At 30.9% G+C, this 27,849-nt stretch overlaps 1 protein-coding gene across 2 annotated transcripts in view; it reads right to left on the bottom strand.

The window, feature by feature from the left end:
• LOC139514603 (cytosolic phospholipase A2-like) overlaps positions 1 to 27,849 on the bottom strand; it is a 104,608-nt gene that overhangs the window by 6,468 nt on the left and 70,291 nt on the right. For both annotated transcript variants that reach the window (XM_071304015.1, XM_071304018.1), the window contains 2 exons: positions 16,372 to 16,780; positions 15,069 to 15,172 (listed from right to left, as the gene is read on the bottom strand). In XM_071304015.1, the coding sequence (XP_071160116.1) occupies positions 15,069 to 15,172; positions 16,372 to 16,780 (513 nt within the window). The remainder of the gene's footprint in view (positions 1 to 15,068; positions 15,173 to 16,371; positions 16,781 to 27,849) is intronic.

The raw sequence follows: 27,849 nt of genomic DNA, 5'->3' as shown, positions 1-27,849 counted from the left end.
TGCTTTTTATACAAATTTATTGAGGTATTTATTATGGACTTCAACTTTTATGTGCCATGCTCCTCACATTTAACTTGATCCAAACAGGGCGTTAGACGAGGGTCATTTATACAACACATTTTGCTCATATTTTCTGAGATAATCTTCTTTTCTGTAGATTCAGAGTTCACAAATGAGTAATAAAACTGGATTAAAGCATAGAAACACAAAAATTGACACATGAAAACATGTCAGATAGAAAGTCAGAATGCCACTTATGCATCAAAATTGAAAAAGCTATGAAATGCTTATTTTGACCATATAATGCCAAAATTGGTCATTTTTGCAGAAATTCTATCAAATAAAAGTTTAAATCCTTTAGTTTTATGCTATTTGACAAATTGGCACCATCAAATCATTCAGGGAAGTTGCCAAAGTACAGATTCTATATTTCCTGATTTCACCTCTTAGGTCCGAGTACACAGTTATTTCGTAGTGCATTTCTTTTAGACAATAAATGAAAATAAAAAAAAACCACCTGCGCTTTCTCAATAATATTTTTACAGTGTGTTGTACTACTTTTGGGACAAATTATATCAAAATTATAGAAAACTTCATCAGCTCTAACTCAAAATATGGACAATCTTATGTTAAGGGGGTCTTGAAATCTTTTGACAGCTTCCGAAGTGCTAATTTTTGACCTTTTTCAGCTGGACCTAATCACTACTTTACATTAATATTTATGACCCAACTTTTTTTACAGTGTCATTTCACCCCCAACTTGCTATATGAGGCATAAAACATGGAGAAATAAATTTGGAAGGGGTATAACAAAAATTGGCAAGTAACACACTGTCCACACTAAGGACTATATTCGTGGACAACGAAAATCAAAGGACGATAACTGTGTACTCGGACCTAATAGGATAGAAAAAGTTGACCAATCTTAATAAAACTTGGTATGACTAAAGCTTAATATATTACAAGACTGCTTACAAAGTTTCATAGCAATAGGATATATATTATAGACAATATGATTAATTCTATATTCAACTTTGCGTGTTAAATTTAGACGTTAAAATTGAGAAATTTCAACTATCAACATTTGGGGCTTATAAAATTTAAATATTGCAAAAAAATACTTTTAAAATGCCTTAATATATAATATATCATGTATTTAAAGCAATAGAGTACTCATTTGTTATATCAGACTTAGCATAATTTTTCAAAAGTCAAATTTATATGAGCCTGTGCCTAAAAATGGAGGTTTTCCAATGAAGCGGGCCTTACATGAAGATGTAATATTTTCCAGCAATTTTAAGTTTGTGAAGCTTTTTGATTATAAATAATCCTTACATATGTACTTAATGTACTTTAAATGGAAAGAAAACTTACAAATAACATATCATATTAGTTTAAAAGGGTCTTAGGCCAAGTAAGACTAAAATTAATTTAGGGTCAATTTAGGCCGTAGCACATATTTACATTTAAAAATGCATATTGAAGTTATAGGAAATAAAAATTTGTGTCTTTTCTATCATTTCTATACTCAGGTGACATGATACAATAAATCTGAGCACAAAAAGGCTCTTACATTCAACTTTTTTAGTAGACAGTATGGTCTGATACAAAGATTTTTCACTTTTTAGTGAAAAACTTGCATGCAATTTTAGTCTCAACAGGCTTATATTTGAACCACATGCTATCCTACAGAGGTAAAGAAAGATATTATGTGAAATGAAACAGGTACAAAAGACATTGTTAAGTGCTTTTTATACAATTTATTGAGGTATTTATTATGGACTTCAACTTTTATGTGCCATGCTCCTCACATTTAACTTGATCCAAACAGGGCGTTAGACGAGGGTCATTTATACAACACATTTTGCTCATATTTTCTGAGATAATCTTCTTTCTGTAGATTCAGAGTTCACAAATGAGTAATAAAACTGGATTAAAGCATAGAAACACAAAAATTGACACATGAAAACATGTCAGATAGAAAGTCAGAATGCCACTTATGCATCAAATTGAAAAAGCTATGAAATGCTTATTTTGACCATATAATGCCAAAATTGGTCATTTTTGCAGAAATTCTATCAAATAAAAGTTTAAATCCTTTAGTTTTATGCTATTTGACAAATTGGCACCATCAAATCATTCAGGGAAGTTGCCAAAGTACAGATTCTATATTTCCTGATTTCACCTCTTAGGTCCGAGTACACAGTTATTTCGTAGTGCATTTCTTTTAGACAATAAATGAAAATAAAAAAAAACCCACCTGCGCTTTCTCATAATATTTTTACAGTGTGTTGTACTACTTTTGGGACAAATTATATCAAAATTATAGAAAACTTCATCAGCTCTAACTCAAAATATGGACAATCTTATGTTAAGGGGGTCTTGAAATCTTTTGACAGCTTCCGAAGTGCTAATTTTTGACCTTTTTCAGCTGGACCTAATCACTACTTTACATTAATATTTATGACCCAACTTTTTTTACAGTGTCATTTCACCCCCCAACTTGCTATATGAGGCATAAAACATGGAGAAATAAATTTGGAAGGGGTATAACAAAAATTGGCAAGTAACACACTGTCCACACTAAGGACTATATTCGTGGACAACGAAAATCAAAGGACGATAACTGTGTACTCGGACCTAATAGGATAGAAAAAGTTGACCAATCTTAATAAAACTTGGTATGACTAAAGCTTAATATATTACAAGACTGCTTACAAAGTTTCATAGCAATAGGATATATATTATAGACAATATGATTAATTCTATATTCAACTTTGCGTGTTAAATTTAGACGTTAAAATTGAGAAATTTCAACTATCAACATTTGGGGCTTATAAAATTTAAATATTGCAAAAAAATACTTTTAAAATGCCTTAATATATAATATATCATGTATTTAAAGCAATAGAGTACTCATTTGTTATATCAGACTTAGCATAATTTTTCAAAAGTCAAATTTATATGAGCCTGTGCCTAAAAATGGAGGTTTTCCAATGAAGCGGGCCTTACATGAAGATGTAATATTTTCCAGCAATTTTAAGTTTGTGAAGCTTTTTGATTATAAATAATCCTTACATATGTACTTAATGTACTTTAAATGGAAAGAAAACTTACAAATAACATATCATATTAGTTTAAAAGGGTCTTAGGCAAGTAAGACTAAAATTAATTTAGGGTCAATTTAGGCCGTAGCACATATTTACATTTAAAAATGCATATTGAAGTTATAGGAAATAAAAATTTGTGTCTTTTCTATCATTTCTATACTCAGGTGACATGATACAATAAATCTGAGCACAAAAAGGCTCTTACATTCAACTTTTTTAGTAGACAGTATGGTCTGATACAAAGATTTTTCACTTTTTAGTGAAAAACTTGCATGCAATTTTAGTCTCAACAGGCTTATATTTGAACCACATGCTATCCTACAGAGGTAAAGAAAGATATTATGTGAAATGAAACAGGTACAAAAGACATTGTTAAGTGCTTTTTATACAAATTTATTGAGGTATTTATTATGGACTTCAACTTTTATGTGCCATGCTCCTCACATTTAACTTGATCCAAACAGGGCGTTAGACGAGGGTCATTTATACAACACATTTTGCTCATATTTTCTGAGATAATCTTCTTTTCTGTAGATTCAGAGTTCACAAATGAGTAATAAAACTGGATTAAAGCATAGAAACACAAAAATTGACACATGAAAACATGTCAGATAGAAAGTCAGAATGCCACTTATGCATCAAAATTGAAAAAGCTATGAAATGCTTATTTTGACCATATAATGCCAAAATTGGTCATTTTTGCAGAAATTCTATCAAATAAAAGTTTAAATCCTTTAGTTTTATGCTATTTGACAAATTGGCACCATCAAATCATTCAGGGAAGTTGCCAAAGTACAGATTCTATATTTCCTGATTTCACCTCTTAGGTCCGAGTACACAGTTATTTCGTAGTGCATTTCTTTTAGACAATAAATGAAAATAAAAAAAAACCCACCTGCGCTTTCTCAATAATATTTTTACAGTGTGTTGTACTACTTTTGGGACAAATTATATCAAAATTATAGAAAACTTCATCAGCTCTAACTCAAAATATGGACAATCTTATGTTAAGGGGGTCTTGAAATCTTTTGACAGCTTCCGAAGTGCTAATTTTTGACCTTTTTCAGCTGGACCTAATCACTACTTTACATTAATATTTATGACCCAACTTTTTTTACAGTGTCATTTCACCCCCAACTTGCTATATGAGGCATAAAACATGGAGAAATAAATTTGGAAGGGGTATAACAAAAATTGGCAAGTAACACACTGTCCACACTAAGGACTATATTCGTGGACAACGAAATCAAAGGACGATAACTGTGTACTCGGACCTAATAGGATAGAAAAAGTTGACCAATCTTAATAAACTTGGTATGACTAAAGCTTAATATATTACAAGACTGCTTACAAAGTTTCATAGCAATAGGATATATATTATAGACAATATGATTAATTCTATATTCAACTTTGCGTGTTAAATTTAGACGTTAAAATTGAGAAATTTCAACTATCAACATTTGGGGCTTATAAAATTTAAATATTGCAAAAAAATACTTTTAAAATGCCTTAATATATAATATATCATGTATTTAAAGCAATAGAGTACTCATTTGTTATATCAGACTTAGCATAATTTTTCAAAAGTCAAATTTATATGAGCCTGTGCCTAAAAATGGAGGTTTTCCAATGAAGCGGGCCTTACATGAAGATGTAATATTTTCCAGCAATTTTAAGTTTGTGAAGCTTTTTGATTATAAATAATCCTTACATATGTACTTAATGTACTTTAAATGGAAAGAAAACTTACAAATAACATATCATATTAGTTTAAAAGGGTCTTAGGCCAAGTAAGACTAAAATTAATTTAGGGTCAATTTAGGCCGTAGCACATATTTACATTTAAAAATGCATATTGAAGTTATAGGAAATAAAAATTTGTGTCTTTTCTATCATTTCTATACTCAGGTGACATGATACAATAAATCTGAGCACAAAAAGGCTCTTACATTCACTTTTTTAGTAGACAGTATGGTCTGATACAAAGATTTTTCACTTTTTAGTGAAAAACTTGCATGCAATTTTAGTCTCAACAGGCTTATATTTGAACCACATGCTATCCTACAGAGGTAAAGAAAGATATTATGTGAAATGAAACAGGTACAAAAGACATTGTTAAGTGCTTTTTATACAAATTTATTGAGGTATTTATTATGGACTTCAACTTTTATGTGCCATGCTCCTCACATTTAACTTGATCCAAACAGGGCGTTAGACGAGGGTCATTTATACAACACATTTTGCTCATATTTTCTGAGATAATCTTCTTTTCTGTAGATTCAGAGTTCACAAATGAGTAATAAAACTGGATTAAAGCATAGAAACACAAAAATTGACACATGAAAACATGTCAGATAGAAAGTCAGAATGCCACTTATGCATCAAAATTGAAAAAGCTATGAAATGCTTATTTTGACCATATAATGCCAAAATTGGTCATTTTTGCAGAAATTCTATCAAATAAAAGTTTAAATCCTTTAGTTTTATGCTATTTGACAAATTGGCACCATCAAATCATTCAGGGAAGTTGCCAAAGTACAGATTCTATATTTCCTGATTTCACCTCTTAGGTCCGAGTACACAGTTATTTCGTAGTGCATTTCTTTTAGACAATAAATGAAAATAAAAAAAAACCCACCTGCGCTTTCTCAATAATATTTTTACAGTGTGTTGTACTACTTTTGGGACAAATTATATCAAAATTATAGAAAACTTCATCAGCTCTAACTCAAAATATGGACAATCTTATGTTAAGGGGGTCTTGAAATCTTTTGACAGCTTCCGAAGTGCTAATTTTTGACCTTTTTCAGCTGGACCTAATCACTACTTTACATTAATATTTATGACCCAACTTTTTTTACAGTGTCATTTCACCCCCCAACTTGCTATATGAGGCATAAAACATGGAGAAATAAATTTGGAAGGGGTATAACAAAAATTGGCAAGTAACACACTGTCCACACTAAGGACTATATTCGTGGACAACGAAAATCAAAGGACGATAACTGTGTACTCGGACCTAATAGGATAGAAAAAGTTGACCAATCTTAATAAAACTTGGTATGACTAAAGCTTAATATATTACAAGACTGCTTACAAAGTTTCATAGCAATAGGATATATATTATAGACAATATGATTAATTCTATATTCAACTTTGCGTGTTAAATTTAGACGTTAAAATTGAGAAATTTCAACTATCAACATTTGGGGCTTATAAAATTTAAATATTGCAAAAAAATACTTTTAAAATGCCTTAATATATAATATATCATGTATTTAAAGCAATAGAGTACTCATTTGTTATATCAGACTTAGCATAATTTTTCAAAAGTCAAATTTATATGAGCCTGTGCCTAAAAATGGAGGTTTTCCAATGAAGCGGGCCTTACATGAAGATGTAATATTTTCCAGCAATTTTAAGTTTGTGAAGCTTTTTGATTATAAATAATCCTTACATATGTACTTAATGTACTTTAAATGGAAAGAAAACTTACAAATAACATATCATATTAGTTTAAAAGGGTCTTAGGCCAAGTAAGACTAAAATTAATTTAGGGTCAATTTAGGCCGTAGCACATATTTACATTTAAAAATGCATATTGAAGTTATAGGAAATAAAAATTTGTGTCTTTTCTATCATTTCTATACTCAGGTGACATGATACAATAAATCTGAGCACAAAAAGGCTCTTACATTCAACTTTTTTAGTAGACAGTATGGTCTGATACAAAGATTTTTCACTTTTTAGTGAAAAACTTGCATGCAATTTTAGTCTCAACAGGCTTATATTTGAACCACATGCTATCCTACAGAGGTAAAGAAAGATATTATGTGAAATGAAACAGGTACAAAAGACATTGTTAAGTGCTTTTTATACAAATTTATTGAGGTATTTATTATGGACTTCAACTTTTATGTGCCATGCTCCTCACATTTAACTTGATCCAAACAGGGCGTTAGACGAGGGTCATTTATACAACACATTTTGCTCATATTTTCTGAGATAATCTTCTTTTCTGTAGATTCAGAGTTCACAAATGAGTAATAAAACTGGATTAAAGCATAGAAACACAAAAATTGACACATGAAAACATGTCAGATAGAAAGTCAGAATGCCACTTATGCATCAAAATTGAAAAAGCTATGAAATGCTTATTTTGACCATATAATGCCAAAATTGGTCATTTTTGCAGAAATTCTATCAAATAAAAGTTTAAATCCTTTAGTTTTATGCTATTTGACAAATTGGCACCATCAAATCATTCAGGGAAGTTGCCAAAGTACAGATTCTATATTTCCTGATTTCACCTCTTAGGTCCGAGTACACAGTTATTTCGTAGTGCATTTCTTTTAGACAATAAATGAAAATAAAAAAAAACCCACCTGCGCTTTCTCAATAATATTTTTACAGTGTGTTGTACTACTTTTGGGACAAATTATATCAAAATTATAGAAAACTTCATCAGCTCTAACTCAAAATATGGACAATCTTATGTTAAGGGGGTCTTGAAATCTTTTGACAGCTTCCGAAGTGCTAATTTTTGACCTTTTTCAGCTGGACCTAATCACTACTTTACATTAATATTTATGACCCAACTTTTTTTACAGTGTCATTTCACCCCCCAACTTGCTATATGAGGCATAAAACATGGAGAAATAAATTTGGAAGGGGTATAACAAAAATTGGCAAGTAACACACTGTCCACACTAAGGACTATATTCGTGGACAACGAAAATCAAAGGACGATAACTGTGTACTCGGACCTAATAGGATAGAAAAAGTTGACCAATCTTAATAAAACTTGGTATGACTAAAGCTTAATATATTACAAGACTGCTTACAAAGTTTCATAGCAATAGGATATATATTATAGACAATATGATTAATTCTATATTCAACTTTGCGTGTTAAATTTAGACGTTAAAATTGAGAAATTTCAACTATCAACATTTGGGGCTTATAAAATTTAAATATTGCAAAAAAATACTTTTAAAATGCCTTAATATATAATATATCATGTATTTAAAGCAATAGAGTACTCATTTGTTATATCAGACTTAGCATAATTTTTCAAAAGTCAAATTTATATGAGCCTGTGCCTAAAAATGGAGGTTTTCCAATGAAGCGGGCCTTACATGAAGATGTAATATTTTCCAGCAATTTTAAGTTTGTGAAGCTTTTTGATTATAAATAATCCTTACATATGTACTTAATGTACTTTAAATGGAAAGAAAACTTACAAATAACATATCATATTAGTTTAAAAGGGTCTTAGGCCAAGTAAGACTAAAATTAATTTAGGGTCAATTTAGGCCGTAGCACATATTTACATTTAAAAATGCATATTGAAGTTATAGGAAATAAAAATTTGTGTCTTTTCTATCATTTCTATACTCAGGTGACATGATACAATAAATCTGAGCACAAAAAGGCTCTTACATTCAACTTTTTTAGTAGACAGTATGGTCTGATACAAAGATTTTTCACTTTTTAGTGAAAAACTTGCATGCAATTTTAGTCTCAACAGGCTTATATTTGAACCACATGCTATCCTACAGAGGTAAAGAAAGATATTATGTGAAATGAAACAGGTACAAAAGACATTGTTAAGTGCTTTTTATACAAATTTATTGAGGTATTTATTATGGACTTCAACTTTTATGTGCCATGCTCCTCACATTTAACTTGATCCAAACAGGGCGTTAGACGAGGGTCATTTATACAACACATTTTGCTCATATTTTCTGAGATAATCTTCTTTTCTGTAGATTCAGAGTTCACAAATGAGTAATAAAACTGGATTAAAGCATAGAAACACAAAAATTGACACATGAAAACATGTCAGATAGAAAGTCAGAATGCCACTTATGCATCAAAATTGAAAAAGCTATGAAATGCTTATTTTGACCATATAATGCCAAAATTGGTCATTTTTGCAGAAATTCTATCAAATAAAAGTTTAAATCCTTTAGTTTTATGCTATTTGACAAATTGGCACCATCAAATCATTCAGGGAAGTTGCCAAAGTACAGATTCTATATTTCCTGATTTCACCTCTTAGGTCCGAGTACACAGTTATTTCGTAGTGCATTTCTTTTAGACAATAAATGAAAATAAAAAAAAACCCACCTGCGCTTTCTCAATAATATTTTTACAGTGTGTTGTACTACTTTTGGGACAAATTATATCAAAATTATAGAAAACTTCATCAGCTCTAACTCAAAATATGGACAATCTTATGTTAAGGGGGTCTTGAAATCTTTTGACAGCTTCCGAAGTGCTAATTTTTGACCTTTTTCAGCTGGACCTAATCACTACTTTACATTAATATTTATGACCCAACTTTTTTTACAGTGTCATTTCACCCCCCAACTTGCTATATGAGGCATAAAACATGGAGAAATAAATTTGGAAGGGGTATAACAAAAATTGGCAAGTAACACACTGTCCACACTAAGGACTATATTCGTGGACAACGAAAATCAAAGGACGATAACTGTGTACTCGGACCTAATAGGATAGAAAAAGTTGACCAATCTTAATAAAACTTGGTATGACTAAAGCTTAATATATTACAAGACTGCTTACAAAGTTTCATAGCAATAGGATATATATTATAGACAATATGATTAATTCTATATTCAACTTTGCGTGTTAAATTTAGACGTTAAAATTGAGAAATTTCAACTATCAACATTTGGGGCTTATAAAATTTAAATATTGCAAAAAAATACTTTTAAAATGCCTTAATATATAATATATCATGTATTTAAAGCAATAGAGTACTCATTTGTTATATCAGACTTAGCATAATTTTTCAAAAGTCAAATTTATATGAGCCTGTGCCTAAAAATGGAGGTTTTCCAATGAAGCGGGCCTTACATGAAGATGTAATATTTTCCAGCAATTTTAAGTTTGTGAAGCTTTTTGATTATAAATAATCCTTACATATGTACTTAATGTACTTTAAATGGAAAGAAAACTTACAAATAACATATCATATTAGTTTAAAAGGGTCTTAGGCCAAGTAAGACTAAAATTAATTTAGGGTCAATTTAGGCCGTAGCACATATTTACATTTAAAAATGCATATTGAAGTTATAGGAAATAAAAATTTGTGTCTTTTCTATCATTTCTATACTCAGGTGACATGATACAATAAATCTGAGCACAAAAAGGCTCTTACATTCAACTTTTTTAGTAGACAGTATGGTCTGATACAAAGATTTTTCACTTTTTAGTGAAAAACTTGCATGCAATTTTAGTCTCAACAGGCTTATATTTGAACCACATGCTATCCTACAGAGGTAAAGAAAGATATTATGTGAAATGAAACAGGTACAAAAGACATTGTTAAGTGCTTTTTATACAAATTTATTGAGGTATTTATTATGGACTTCAACTTTTATGTGCCATGCTCCTCACATTTAACTTGATCCAAACAGGGCGTTAGACGAGGGTCATTTATACAACACATTTTGCTCATATTTTCTGAGATAATCTTCTTTTCTGTAGATTCAGAGTTCACAAATGAGTAATAAAACTGGATTAAAGCATAGAAACACAAAAATTGACACATGAAAACATGTCAGATAGAAAGTCAGAATGCCACTTATGCATCAAAATTGAAAAAGCTATGAAATGCTTATTTTGACCATATAATGCCAAAATTGGTCATTTTTGCAGAAATTCTATCAAATAAAAGTTTAAATCCTTTAGTTTTATGCTATTTGACAAATTGGCACCATCAAATCATTCAGGGAAGTTGCCAAAGTACAGATTCTATATTTCCTGATTTCACCTCTTAGGTCCGAGTACACAGTTATTTCGTAGTGCATTTCTTTTAGACAATAAATGAAAATAAAAAAAAACCCACCTGCGCTTTCTCAATAATATTTTTACAGTGTGTTGTACTACTTTTGGGACAAATTATATCAAAATTATAGAAAACTTCATCAGCTCTAACTCAAAATATGGACAATCTTATGTTAAGGGGGTCTTGAAATCTTTTGACAGCTTCCGAAGTGCTAATTTTTGACCTTTTTCAGCTGGACCTAATCACTACTTTACATTAATATTTATGACCCAACTTTTTTTACAGTGTCATTTCACCCCCCAACTTGCTATATGAGGCATAAAACATGGAGAAATAAATTTGGAAGGGGTATAACAAAAATTGGCAAGTAACACACTGTCCACACTAAGGACTATATTCGTGGACAACGAAAATCAAAGGACGATAACTGTGTACTCGGACCTAATAGGATAGAAAAAGTTGACCAATCTTAATAAAACTTGGTATGACTAAAGCTTAATATATTACAAGACTGCTTACAAAGTTTCATAGCAATAGGATATATATTATAGACAATATGATTAATTCTATATTCAACTTTGCGTGTTAAATTTAGACGTTAAAATTGAGAAATTTCAACTATCAACATTTGGGGCTTATAAAATTTAAATATTGCAAAAAAATACTTTTAAAATGCCTTAATATATAATATATCATGTATTTAAAGCAATAGAGTACTCATTTGTTATATCAGACTTAGCATAATTTTTCAAAAGTCAAATTTATATGAGCCTGTGCCTAAAAATGGAGGTTTTCCAATGAAGCGGGCCTTACATGAAGATGTAATATTTTCCAGCAATTTTAAGTTTGTGAAGCTTTTTGATTATAAATAATCCTTACATATGTACTTAATGTACTTTAAATGGAAAGAAAACTTACAAATAACATATCATATTAGTTTAAAAGGGTCTTAGGCCAAGTAAGACTAAAATTAATTTAGGGTCAATTTAGGCCGTAGCACATATTTACATTTAAAAATGCATATTGAAGTTATAGGAAATAAAAATTTGTGTCTTTTCTATCATTTCTATACTCAGGTGACATGATACAATAAATCTGAGCACAAAAAGGCTCTTACATTCAACTTTTTTAGTAGACAGTATGGTCTGATACAAAGATTTTTCACTTTTTAGTGAAAAACTTGCATGCAATTTTAGTCTCAACAGGCTTATATTTGAACCACATGCTATCCTACAGAGGTAAAGAAAGATATTATGTGAAATGAAACAGGTACAAAAGACATTGTTAAGTGCTTTTTATACAAATTTATTGAGGTATTTATTATGGACTTCAACTTTTATGTGCCATGCTCCTCACATTTAACTTGATCCAAACAGGGCGTTAGACGAGGGTCATTTATACAACACATTTTGCTCATATTTTCTGAGATAATCTTCTTTTCTGTAGATTCAGAGTTCACAAATGAGTAATAAAACTGGATTAAAGCATAGAAACACAAAAATTGACACATGAAAACATGTCAGATAGAAAGTCAGAATGCCACTTATGCATCAAAATTGAAAAAGCTATGAAATGCTTATTTTGACCATATAATGCCAAAATTGGTCATTTTTGCAGAAATTCTATCAAATAAAAGTTTAAATCCTTTAGTTTTATGCTATTTGACAAATTGGCACCATCAAATCATTCAGGGAAGTTGCCAAAGTACAGATTCTATATTTCCTGATTTCACCTCTTAGGTCCGAGTACACAGTTATTTCGTAGTGCATTTCTTTTAGACAATAAATGAAAATAAAAAAAAACCCACCTGCGCTTTCTCAATAATATTTTTACAGTGTGTTGTACTACTTTTGGGACAAATTATATCAAAATTATAGAAAACTTCATCAGCTCTAACTCAAAATATGGACAATCTTATGTTAAGGGGGTCTTGAAATCTTTTGACAGCTTCCGAAGTGCTAATTTTTGACCTTTTTCAGCTGGACCTAATCACTACTTTACATTAATATTTATGACCCAACTTTTTTTACAGTGTCATTTCACCCCCCAACTTGCTATATGAGGCATAAAACATGGAGAAATAAATTTGGAAGGGGTATAACAAAAATTGGCAAGTAACACACTGTCCACACTAAGGACTATATTCGTGGACAACGAAAATCAAAGGACGATAACTGTGTACTCGGACCTAATAGGATAGAAAAAGTTGACCAATCTTAATAAAACTTGGTATGACTAAAGCTTAATATATTACAAGACTGCTTACAAAGTTTCATAGCAATAGGATATATATTATAGACAATATGATTAATTCTATATTCAACTTTGCGTGTTAAATTTAGACGTTAAAATTGAGAAATTTCAACTATCAACATTTGGGGCTTATAAAATTTAAATATTGCAAAAAAATACTTTTAAAATGCCTTAATATATAATATATCATGTATTTAAAGCAATAGAGTACTCATTTGTTATATCAGACTTAGCATAATTTTTCAAAAGTCAAATTTATATGAGCCTGTGCCTAAAAATGGAGGTTTTCCAATGAAGCGGGCCTTACATGAAGATGTAATATTTTCCAGCAATTTTAAGTTTGTGAAGCTTTTTGATTATAAATAATCCTTACATATGTACTTAATGTACTTTAAATGGAAAGAAAACTTACAAATAACATATCATATTAGTTTAAAAGGGTCTTAGGCCAAGTAAGACTAAAATTAATTTAGGGTCAATTTAGGCCGTAGCACATATTTACATTTAAAAATGCATATTGAAGTTATAGGAAATAAAAATTTGTGTCTTTTCTATCATTTCTATACTCAGGTGACATGATACAATAAATCTGAGCACAAAAAGGCTCTTACATTCAACTTTTTTAGTAGACAGTATGGTCTGATACAAAGATTTTTCACTTTTTAGTGAAAAACTTGCATGCAATTTTAGTCTCAACAGGCTTATATTTGAACCACATGCTATCCTACAGAGGTAAAGAAAGATATTATGTGAAATGAAACAGGTACAAAAGACATTGTTAAGTGCTTTTTATACAAATTTATTGAGGTATTTATTATGGACTTCAACTTTTATGTGCCATGCTCCTCACATTTAACTTGATCCAAACAGGGCGTTAGACGAGGGTCATTTATACAACACATTTTGCTCATATTTTCTGAGATAATCTTCTTTTCTGTAGATTCAGAGTTCACAAATGAGTAATAAAACTGGATTAAAGCATAGAAACACAAAAATTGACACATGAAAACATGTCAGATAGAAAGTCAGAATGCCACTTATGCATCAAAATTGAAAAAGCTATGAAATGCTTATTTTGACCATATAATGCCAAAATTGGTCATTTTTGCAGAAATTCTATCAAATAAAAGTTTAAATCCTTTAGTTTTATGCTATTTGACAAATTGGCACCATCAAATCATTCAGGGAAGTTGCCAAAGTACAGATTCTATATTTCCTGATTTCACCTCTTAGGTCCGAGTACACAGTTATTTCGTAGTGCATTTCTTTTAGACAATAAATGAAAATAAAAAAAAACCCACCTGCGCTTTCTCAATAATATTTTTACAGTGTGTTGTACTACTTTTGGGACAAATTATATCAAAATTATAGAAAACTTCATCAGCTCTAACTCAAAATATGGACAATCTTATGTTAAGGGGGTCTTGAAATCTTTTGACAGCTTCCGAAGTGCTAATTTTTGACCTTTTTCAGCTGGACCTAATCACTACTTTACATTAATATTTATGACCCAACTTTTTTTACAGTGTCATTTCACCCCCCAACTTGCTATATGAGGCATAAAACATGGAGAAATAAATTTGGAAGGGGTATAACAAAAATTGGCAAGTAACACACTGTCCACACTAAGGACTATATTCGTGGACAACGAAAATCAAAGGACGATAACTGTGTACTCGGACCATCTAATGTTATTATTTGGTGTTGTTGGTTTCTATGAGTAAATGTTGAAGTAAAGTACTTTTCATATAATGTTCATTTCTACAAAATACCTTGATTGAATTTTACGGCTCCTTTTAATTATTTCAAAGCGCAATAAATTAAACAATCATAGCTTTTGTCGTTCTAACTTGATACATTTATGCGTTAAGCACTATCAAACTTACAAGTTGGTTTTCCTTGCGGACAGGCACTATCTGTTTCATCAAAAGATACATTCCAGAAAGGATTATTAACCATTGCCGCCCTATGACGTCTAGTCTTCATGCACCTTCAAAGAATAATTGTAAGAAACATAAAAAGAAAAATGGTAAATTTTGATTCTTTTGATATTTGTCTGCCTATCAATTTATGAAATTCTTCACTTATCCTTTCTAATGTATCATATTGTTTATAAATTTGCACTTGCGTTGTGATTTATTCGCACCTTTTGTACAGTCATGACAGAGTTAAGAACTATCATTGTTTTGTTTTTATTTTCTGTTTCATTAAGTTCACTGATCGATCAAGACTAAAGATTCAAAGAGGCCTGGAACCCTAATCTGGAACAAAACTCCTTTAAACACATCTCTAACACACCAATTTAGATAGAGAACATATTTGTGAGACCCATAAGTATTTTTAAAAGAACTGATAACTTCGTACACCTCAATAAGAAGTCACATGATCGTAGTTCTGGACTTGCTGACAAACTTTACTTGTAAGATTTGTGACTTCAGAATAATAGCAAAACATAACAGCGTAAATGTACACGTCCGTGATGCATAATATAAAAGAGCTGTTGTATTTCCTCGTAATTTTGATCGCAGATATAATTGACCTTGTAATAACTGTTACCTGTGCTAGTTTAACCATAACTGCTTTATTAAAATAAATATATCAGTCACAAGTTGAATTTTTCCCTTTTTTTTATTTCATTTGTTGACCAATCAAAATCTCGGAGACACTCTATAAACTTAACATCCTATGAAACATACATTTAGTGTGATCCATATCAACCATGTGATTTTAGACAATATGTTTGAAACAATTAGTTATCAAAGGTACCAGGTTTATAATTTAATACGCCAGACGTGCGTTTCGTCTACCTAAGACTTATCAGTGACGCATCGAACAAAATACTAGTATTTTGTTAGCCAAACAAGTATAAAATTGAAGAGCAATTAGGACCAACATTCCCAAAAGGTGTGCTAAAAAATGGTTATAGTAATATATTCCTGGGATAAGAAAATTTAACAATTTAACAACTTCATTTGGTTTTAGGGCTTAAATCATGTCATAATTTCTTTTTACTAGTCGGCAAAAGCAGTCAACAAATAAAAAATACAACGATGTTAGTGTGATCTTGAGTTGTTAAATCACACGAAAACTGTATTGTCAAATTGTTAGAGTTTGGACAAGCATGACTTAATATCAAACGAAACTATTCCATTCTTAAACATATCTTACTAAAATGGACAAGACACTTACTGTTCCATTACAAAAGTTTTTGGGTAGTCAAAAGCACCATCAATTTCCACGTCACCTTCTAATGAACAACTATGCATAAATTTACTAATTCCTCGATTTACATTTGCCTCATCGTTGAAATCATCTTTTTCATTTCCGTTTGTTTCCTCTTCAAATTTACGTCCCTCTTGTTTGCGTATGTGGCAAATTCTTTTAAACAATTCTTCCATTTCAGCCAGTTCTTCTATACTAGGAGTTGAGATATTAGGTTGATGAAATCCATATGTTTCGTCTTCTTCATGGAATACATCATCATTTTCAGAATAGTAACCCTCGTTAATGGAATGTTGGGAATCGATTTCGATATCATTTGTTTCATGACTACTGGAAGGATCGGCAGATTTTTCTACAGTTTTGAAGTTTGTAGAATCTACAACAAAGAAACTTTGCAATTTGATAGAATCATCAATAACAGCGTGGAGAAGACCATTTCTTATCAAGCTCCGTTTATCACTTGACTTGGTCAGATTAGGTGAAAGTTCGTCTGTAACGCAAACTTGTTATATCGTACGTGTTATATAAATTCAAACTGTGGGGTCCTCAAAGGTTTTTAACGCCTAAATCAGTGAGAATGGACGTCACACTGAACTCCAAAACATAAATGAACTAACATTGTCTTATCGGGGCCTTTTATAGCTGACTATGCGGTATGGGCTTTGCTCATTGTTGAAGGCCGTACGATGACCTATAGTTGTTAATGTTTGTGTCATTTTGGTCTTTTGTAGATAATTGTCTCATTGGCAATCATACCACATCTTCTTTTTTATAAATTAAAAAAAAAACATGAAAAATAACAAAGTTGAATACTTAAACTTTCTAATTTTTCTTCTCGTTCTTTACTCTTTTATTATATCTAAATCCCAACTGGAAGGCCTCTGACAGGCTTAGTGAGAATAAACTCACTGTTATCAATAGCCGATGACAAAAAAGTTAAAGGTAAATAATTCAGTGTTATTACTAAGATAAGTAATGCGGTTGTCCACGCTGTAATAACTATGATTCTTAATACGTTTTATAAACAGACGAAGCAACATACACACTAGTAACCCGAATTTAACTTGAACGGACAAAAACGTGTTAACGCTATTTAAATTAGATTGATCGTTTATTGATAAAGATTGACAAAAATTAAAAATTATATTTAATTCATATCAATTCATATCAATTCATTTTAACGCCAGTCAAATAGATTTCTCTGCGGTGAATCAATTGAAATTAAGTTGCTGGTTAGTTGCGTTAAACTAATAGGCCACGCCCCCGTTAAACTATTTCAAACATCCATTAATTCGTTTTAAACATGGATGAGACCCGAGCTTTTTACAGGTAAATCACCCAAGCAAAACGACCTCGATGTATCTATCGTTTTTTGTTTCAAACTTTAAATGCGTAGTCTTATTAAGTCACATGCTCCACAATTTAATTAAACGAACGTATAATACACGTGACATTTTCATATATAAGCATTTAAATAAAAACATTAAAATATATATGCACGCGTGGTTAAAAATGTCAAACTAGGGAATCTGTTGAAAATAAAATAGTTAGATGGATAACATAAATTTAATTTGCTCAAATGCACTAGATCTTTATCGCACATATATATGTGCGTTTCAAAAATTACTGAATGCTATGAAACCTCATGGCATGTAAGTAACATGTGGTCCTTTGCAACTATTTACGAAACTTTATGTATTCCTGTATATTTACCGTTTCTCTTTTCTCTGTTTATGTTTACTATATTGTACTCGTAAATCAAATGTAGACATGGAAACTACACAGCAATTATTTATTGTGTACATAATTTAAATCGATGTATCTTATATTTCCGGTAAGCAACAAATATTCATTCTCTTGCCGTATATTGATATACGGAAAAGCTTGTAATGAAAAACAAGGTTTTGATGAATTGAATAATAAAATTGATGAAGACAATGTTGACGTATATTGAATATGATAAACAGAAAGTCATATCCAAAATTATAAATGAAGTAGCAGCCCACTGAACTTTTAAAACTGTGTTAAATTGTAATACCGGTCACTGGCCAAATCGGGCGTTAATTGTGGAAGAGAAGCAAATATCAAACAAAAATATTGTTCTTACGATTCTGTAAAAAGATTATTGTGCTGTCATGCACCCTGACGTACTTGTAATAAATGAAAATATATATATGAGATAAATTTTAGTCTGCGATAACGATGGGTAAGTTGATTTAAGTTTAACGACCTAGACTGGCTATTTATCGGCATACTCTCACGTTTTTTAATGTTTTAAAAGAAAACATACATTTACGTTTTGGGCATTAAATATAAGTCTACTTACCAAATTGAAATGAACATAAACATTGTTAAAAAAAAATGGAAAAGAAACATTCTGCATTGTTGTTTTCATATAATTTTATTTCCTATATATTTGAGCGGAAATTTCTAAGTTAAAACTGATTGTAATATAGATAAAATATTTCATCTAGGTGCTCTCGTTGAAGTTCGCGTTACATATTAAAATGAATTTCATTGGTCGGAACGTTTGTAAACTTTCAATTCAATACACAATATAGAGTCCAGTTCGGCAAAAAAAAAAATCAAATTAAGACTCTACTTTGTCCGATTAAACAAACAGAATTTAGAAAAATAACACTTTTACGATTCTTTCAACCACGACCAAAATATCTATCTTTTTCTCCGCTGAAAATCATTACTATTGATATTAGAACAAGTCAAAAGTTGCCGGAGCCGGTTGATTTATGATGCATACGAAACTTTAATAATTAATTATACGGTTTGTATTTTTCCAAATAACTACTATATCCGATAAAAATCGAAAAATAAATTATCGGTTAAAACTACCGATTTTTCTATGAGACAAACATTATCCTTATATGAGTCAAATTTGCAATATAGATTCATAAAGGACAAACCATATCCTCATGTTTTTTATGCAACACTAGTAAGCATAGTTCGTCTGTTCTCGCTTCAAACCAAGCCATCATAAATACACCAGAGATGACTAAAATGAAAGTCTTTTCGCTCATTGAGATTTTTTGGTAGGTATTGAGCTTCAATTCGACCATTAATTACCGTAAATTTTCGATTTTTGCAAAATTACGAAAAATATGTTATAATCCTTGACCTTTCCGAAGCTTATACTTCGTTTAGTCGATTGTATGAAAGTTTTTTTTAAGAAACCGGTCTTTTACTGCAAAAAAAAAAAAAAAAAAAAAAAAAGATAAAAGCGATTTTTGTTTGAAGTAACGAATCTCATTCTTACAAGAAAATGAAAGTTTTCATGTTTTAGGTTGTGCTGAAGCAAACGTAAAAGTTGAAATAAAAATTACACTCCGAGATTACCCTTAAGACATTTCGCTAGCACACATGGGACTAGATTTATTAATTGTTCATTTGCAAGTCAAAATTAATAATCATGCAAAACAAATGATAAAACTTCCCAATTTAAAATTGAGAAAAAACCGACAGGAAACCAAAGTACAGAGGTACGGCATTTATTTAAAAACAATCTCCATCCAACTTCAAAATGTGAGGTAAATCGATTAGCTTACGCTAGCCAAGCAACCAACAGACAAAATAAATCTTGACTCTCCGATCAAGACTATCTATAGACACGGAATAAAAAATAACGGAAAATAATAGCATGTTAGAAAGGTTACAAACACATTTATACAAACATGAAGCAGCTGTTTTTTTTACTGAACTGGTCAGTGGTAATACAAAACTAGGGTTTCAAAAAGATGAAGAAAAAGAAAAAGACATTTAAACATGCTAAAGTTTCTGAAAAAGCAAATCAGACATAGTGTTTAACTGAAATTGAAAAAAAAGGATCATGATAGTCTATAATATGTAAACATTTATTTCAGAAAGCCAACAACAAAATGAAAGGAAACTATGTATTGCTTAAAAACATTGACCAGGGCCGTAACAGCCTCATGTTTGAAATTTTAAAACAAAGCCACAGTACAAAGGCTTGTCTTCATATCAAATTGTTTTCACGGCGAATGTCTTGCAAGAAGCAAACTCCTATTACTCCGATGTCGCCCCTGCTTAATTTTGCGTGATCCATGCATTCCCTATTTCCATTCTCAATTTTATGTTTCTGAATTACTTGTCTTTTGTTCATTTACTTCCCTACTAAATGTCTATAGTCTAAGTGTTAATTTTCATTTGTAAATGTCTGGTTTCGCAATAATGCATGTCCACCAATTCAATATCCAGACATTGTACGAAAAAATATAGTTTAGAAGATATTATTCTATGCTGAATACAGAAAACATATAGTCGTTTCTTCATGAAGATTTAAACTCTAACATTAAAGAGAACCAAACTGGCTGTCCTTTTTGAGTATTTCCATCTGGTGTCTTACATTTAAGGGTTTAACTAGTATTAACATGATTAAGTCGTGTCAACTTACTGTCAAGACAGACGCCTTTATAGAAAATAAAGGAATATGGGGTAAACATACACGGGACCTAATCGAACACAAAGTCAGAGCTTAACAAAAATACAAATTATCAATGGTCAGCGTTTGTATTCCTGTTCATCTTTATAGTCGCTAGAGGGTCTTCAACGATGAAAGAATCTGAGAGTACTTAAGTTTCTGACAGCTAGTTCACACTGTTACGTTTGGAGTCTTCCTGTCCGTCATCCCGCAATCTGATAATTTAATTATCTGTCTCAGGGCCTGCGCATATATAAAATACTTGCCACTGAACATTGAACCAAGTAAAATCAATACACATCGTTTCATATATAAAAATCAATCTACAGATGATTATGCATTTCTTAGTTGGTTAGATTCCCTTTTGTGGGAGTTGAACACTTTGCGGGACAATTTTCTTCTCATGGGAATATAAGTTTTTTCTTTTCTTTTTTTTTCAGAATTTGTAAAAGTGCTATGAAATATCGAAATGGACTGACAATCATGCACTAGTAACCAATGACTGGAACAATATAACAGGCATTTCAATAAATTAAAAGTATTTCTATCATACTTTTACACTCAAAAGTCTTTTTATATCGTTGAATGATTGATAGAAATTCTACCGTTCAGCGAATGATTTTACAATTTGAATCTTTCACCTTTGTTTTCGGTCAATATCATCGTGCATTTCATGTAATAGTGTTCGCTGAACTGTCACGTATCAGAAACATGCCTTTTGAATTTCAGAATTAAAATTATAATTTTGTTTTAATCTATAATTATACATGCAGGAATGACGAATCGTGTTTTTGATTGTTTTCTAATTATAACCTTTTAATTTCGTGAATTTACATCATAATTATTATGAATGTAATTATTCTTTTTCGTCTACGTAACTCGATATGCGTGTTTTTCGCCACTACAAAGATGAGCACGACTTTTTTTTGTTCAAATTTCCTAATCATGCTTATGCAATGTTGTAACTCGTCTACACAAAAATCTTTTATTTCAATGCATTTTTGGTCTTTTCTAGATCTTTTATAATCTCTCAGGTAATTTTCAAAGAAAATCCAGAGTTTTCGGCATTTACAAGGACGCGTACGGATGAGGATTAAATATAATCTTTTTGTGATATATTCACTTGTACTTTACCCGTAGGCTGTCTTCGTGTACTGCAATTTATGGTTTACATGTTTAAAGGAATACGAATACTTTATTTCTCATAAAACTTCAATTATTAGTTGTCAAGAACATACATACACATAACTATAAGGTTAAATTAGTACATGCATGTGTAAACGATACAATTAAATTAGCTTGGAGGACTGACTTTCACATTTATAACTTTTACATAGTTTTTCTAATATTACAATATTTGATGAGTTTAACTGTTGATCAGCTTTAAAGATATAAGGGTTTGACTAACAGTAGTTCCTTAAACATTTCCTTCTTTTTCTATAGTTTATATGTTCTACAATTCATAATGTAATGGTACTCATCATCAATGTTGTTTGTGTCACAGAGACGACATATTCTGTCTTCTCTGTGTAAATCCTGAAACCTTCTGGACTCAATCGGCAACTACCACATCTGTATCTGCGTAATATATGAATTTAGAAATGTAAAAAGGAGTTTTCTAATTGATAATTCTTTTTGAAAATATGACAGCATTATTATGTTTTATGCGATTCTGCATAAAAGCAAAGAATTCTTCTTGAAACTGGTCTTTGGGTTTCTGTTTAATACATTTTGACACCCATTTATCACAAACTGTGCACAAGGACGGAAAACAAATATACGTCCTTGCTGTGCACTATAATTCGAAATAGTTGTAAATTGAATTTTTTTTTAATTTCTATTTTTTCCTCACTAGATATGTGAAAGTATGTATAACATTTATTGTAAATTGCGAAAATGCATTACGAGCATAAATTTATAATTTCAAGTTAGAATTTAGAGTCTCAACTTTTTTCAAAATCTCTGTAATATAATATTACTCATGTATTATTTATGTTTATGTCAAAGGCGTTTGATTGGATAATAGGTATAGGTAGGCGTGGTTTTTGGTAACTTTCCTCCAATCAACTGCCCCATTCGAGAAACCTGTGTGCGCTGATGCGTGTAAACTGGGTATTGTAACGGTACGTGTCTTACATCAGAGCCTATCGTGCGTGACCAATGTTTATTGTATAATTTCTTGTCACGTGGTCAAATTATCTGAAATACAAGTTCTAAAGGTGCACTACAGCAGAATTACAGTTTCAGTTGTTATAATTCAGACACAAATTAATATGGTTATTTTGAAATCTGCTGCATGGTTTATTCCATTGGCAATCATATTCACGAAAAGTTGTAAATCTTGAATATTCTGTAATATCTTTATGAAGCGTGATTGAGAAGCAGATTCACACAGATACTGCAATCATTGTCATCTTTAAAATTTACTTTGCATGCACTAAATTTCTAATCCATTTGTTTAGAACAATAAAATATGTTTAAACTACTAAATATCTAAATGAGATTACATAGGAATAACTTGTGGTGTATTCATGTATACTAGTATGTAATAATAATAAAAAGAAACCAACAGCACTATTTGACGAAGACGAAGACGAAATAAAGGATTGAATTTTAACGTTCAGTGACATATATTACAATGATGTCGAAACAGAACTTGAACTTGACAATAGGTTTTCATAGAACCGTCGCTTTTCCAAAGTACGCTTAGTTGCGATTTCACAACTTCGGGTTCGCATTATAGTTATACATGTACAAAATAACTTACAATAAACAAATTCTGATGATTTCTTCAACTGTTCGAGGACTTTCTAGTTGTAATATAAATCTGTGATTTTTCTATATTCGTACTTTCGACGAAGCAAAGCAGTTCGATCTAGATCTGGACATGTATCATCATTAAACATTTACAATATTCAATAGTTGTACATTTTTTTTGGTACATGTAGAACATGTAGAAAAATCCGTCTTTTCGAATAAAATCTTAATTTACGTACCATTGTAAAATTAGAATGGAAAATGAGGAATGTGTCAAAGAGACAACAACCCGACCAAAGAAAAAAACCAACACTGAGCAGAAGGTCACCAACAGGTCTTCAATGTAGCGAGAAATTCCCGCACCCGGAGGCGTCCTTCAGTTGGCCCCTTAACAAATATATACTATATATATATATATATATATATATATGTATATATATATATATAGTCCAGTGATAATGAACGCCATACTAATTTCCAAATTGTACACAAGAAACCAAAATTAAAATAATACAAGACTAACAAAGGCCAGAGACTCCTGACTTGGAACAGGCGCAAACATGTTTATGATCTCAACCTCCCCCTATACCTCTAGCCAATGTAGAAAAGTAAACGCATAACAATACGCACATTAAGATTCAGTTCAAGAGAAGTCTGAGTCTGAAGTCAGAAGATGCATATACGGACCCTGGATTTAAATCAGATATGATCTGGCGGTTTTTGTCTTTTTTTCAAAATACATATTTTTAATTGTGACTATCTTTAGTTTCGAATCTTTCTTTCATTCTAATTAATTTAGTTTAAATGAAAATAATGAAATTGGAATTAAAACACTGTTGAAGAGAAACTACATATTCGGGTTAAATTCACCTTAGTTTGTTAATTCAAGTTTGACATCTAACATCTTAATCCGTAATCCACATTTACCCGACAACCTTAAATTGTTTATTGAATTTTATCAATCATATATCCTCACACAGGAAACTAGACAAAACAAGTTATTTGTAATGGTATTTATCAAAACTAAAATGATTGAAAATATCTTTGTAGAATATGAATTTGCCTAATAAGCGAATAATTATAATACATATATTTCAACATCTTCAATAGAGAGATTACTGATAAGATGCCCAAAATATATGTACATCTATACATATTGCGATTAGTGCTATCATGGAAGTAATATTACTTCCATGGTGCTATATAGTATGTCAATGATATCGAATGCCCGCTGAGTGTTAAACATGTTTGACACTGCTGGTTTTAATTTTCTGACTCAAGTATAAATTTAAGAAAAGTTAATAGTTTCTGAATATTTTTAGATTCAATATTTTATCATGATTATTATTTTTTAAAGTCTCACCACATACAAACATAAAATGAGAATCACAGAACTAAACAAACCATTTAAACATTTGCATTGTGTACATCAATCTTTAAAAAGATAAATGAGACGCGTATAAGACACAATATATAAATATAAACAAATTTTTACTCATTTACATTCAAAATTTACAGTGTCCGTATATAACAAATGAAATGAAACATCTTTTTATTTAAGAACAAGTGAAATAAAATGCCGTTTCTTTTCAATAAAATATTGTTGATGTTTTTGGCATCTATTGCAGCAACATTGTCGTTATTGAATAAATATATAAATTTTTCGCTATTTGATATTTATAAATTGAAATGTTAAGCCTAATGTATTATTATATGTCTATATTGGGCATTTTAAAAGGACAGGAATATAAAAAAGAAGATGTGGTATGATTTCCAATTAGACAACAGTCCACAAGAGACCAAAATGACAGAGACATTAACAAATATAGATCACCGTACGGCCTTCAACAATGAGTAATGCCCATACCGCATGGTCAGCTATAAAAGGCCCTGATATGACAATGTAAAACAATTCAAACAAGAAAACGAACCGCCTTATTTATATAACAAAAAACAAAATGAATGAAAAATAAATATGTAAAACATAAACAAACGACAACTACTGAATTGCAGGCTCCTGACTTGGGACAGGCGCATACATAAATAATGTGGCGAGGTTAAAATTGTTAGCGGGCTCCCTATCCTCACCCTAGTCTCGATCAGTGGTATAACAGTACATGTACAACATATTAAAAAAAGAGGGTTTGGATGGGGTTCAATGATTAGAGAATAATGCCCTTGAAAAATGAAGATTAGAGAATAATGGGCATAAAAAATAAAGATTAGAGAAATGTGTGGTCTAAAAATATAATGAACATTGAATGATCAATAAAAGAAAACGCTAAAAGATACCTGAATTTTATTGAATGATTAATAAAAGAAAATGCTAAACATTATCTGGTAACAGAATTTTCTCTTTTTAAAATTTAAAGAAAATTATCAAAGTTATCATTGTAAAAATATGATAAAAGTGAAAACAAACTTGGTAAACCTTTTTTGGTTTCGTGGTAACAGACTATAGGATTCAGTCAATATGAACTGGTTTCCGATACTTCTACTCGGGCTTTAAATTCAGTGGCGGATCCAGAGGGGGCGTAGAGGGCGTGCACCTGCCCTTTTGTTTGGACTTTTTTTTAAAATGATTAATCAGACTAGACTTCGTGAATTAATAGGGAGATGCAGCATCTAAAATGTCCAACCCTTACACCTTACCAGCAACTACACAATATGCATGCCCCACGCCAGGAACCGTTTAAAAAGTGCATATTTCACTTATTTTATGTTTTAAGTCATAAAAAGGGGCAAAAAAAAAATTTCGCCTCGCTCCCCTCGTTACAAAACTACAGCCCCTCTTTCAAAAAGCCTGAATCCGCCCCTGTTTATATCTGACTATGCGGTTGGCTTTAGCTCATTGTTGCATGCCGTACAGTGACCTATAGTTGTTAATTTCTGTGTCATTTGGTCTCTTCGAAGAGTTGTCTCATTGGCATCTTCTTATGTGTAGTCAAAATCACTGGAAAGAACTGATGAAAACTTGGACTTGTTACTTCATAGAACTAGCACTTAAATCATGCAGAACAATACACACCAACACGTCATTGTTGAGTAACAAATGAAAGCCTTGCTGTTGTTTGGAAATCACCGTTCTCATTCATTTAAAAGAATGATTTTTACTTTTTTTTTTTAAAGATTAAAGAAAACTGGGGAAAAATTAGAGAATAATGCGTAAAAAGACTTATTTTTTGAAGATTAGAAAAAAAGGGGTGAAAATTAAATGTTTACAGAAAAACAGCCCCCCCCCCCCAACTCAGACCCTCCTATAAGAATCATTTTAAATAGGATGGACAAAAAGATGGAGGGGTAGAGTGTAATATTTGTAATTAATGTGAGTGATAAACATTCATGTTGCTTCTGACATATCATAATTCCATTTTTGTGTTATTAAAATTATATGTTTAAATTTTATGATTTTGTAATAAAACAAAATTTCACAATTTTGTTTTGTTGCTAAACTTTTTTGGCTCAGTATATATATTAGAATAACTTAAGAAGCAATTCAAAGGATATTTAATTTGTTTCAATATTGCCGAAAACTGAGGCTACTATAAATTTTATACATGTAGTCGTCTCAGCCGAAAACAATACACAATATTGATAATATAAGCAAGTGTGACAAACCAAATTGAATCACAAATTTGTTGTTTGGGATTATTCATGGTTCACTAGTATTCCTTTCACGAATTTGGCTATACTTTTGGACCTTTTGGATTATAGCTCTTCGTCTTTTATATTAAATTTGCTTTTGATTTCATATATTTTGGCCTCGAGCATCACTGAAGAGACATGTATTTTCGAAATGCGCATCTAGTGCAAGAAAATTGGTACCGTTAATTGTATTCTATATTAACCAGTGACACGTGTCCTAATTTTTAAGAAAAGGGATAGAAAAAGTATGAATCAAAAATATCCGGTTTTTCAAAACTATATTTTCAAAATGCATTGCATAATTTAAACCGATTTAAAGTGTTTCATTTTATTGTATGTTTGTGCGTATACGAAAAAATGATAGAAAGTTAAACTTCAATGTTCATGACTTACAAGTATTATAATATTTCTTGTAAAATTGATAAATGAGCGGTTTTCACAAATACTGAACATTAGAATATATCGTAAACGTCAATTAATGAACAAGCAACCGAACGAGAAAAATATAATTTCAGAGGCATCTACATGTACATGTATAACTAGTTTTGAGTTAGAGAAATCATTCAACATGTTCATTGCCATATGATTCT

The sequence above is a fragment of the Mytilus edulis genome, chromosome 3, assembly GCF_963676685.1.
Source record: "Mytilus edulis chromosome 3, xbMytEdul2.2, whole genome shotgun sequence".
NCBI lineage: Eukaryota > Metazoa > Mollusca > Bivalvia > Mytilida > Mytilidae > Mytilus > Mytilus edulis.
This window is presented reverse-complemented; position numbering and strand designations above follow the sequence as displayed.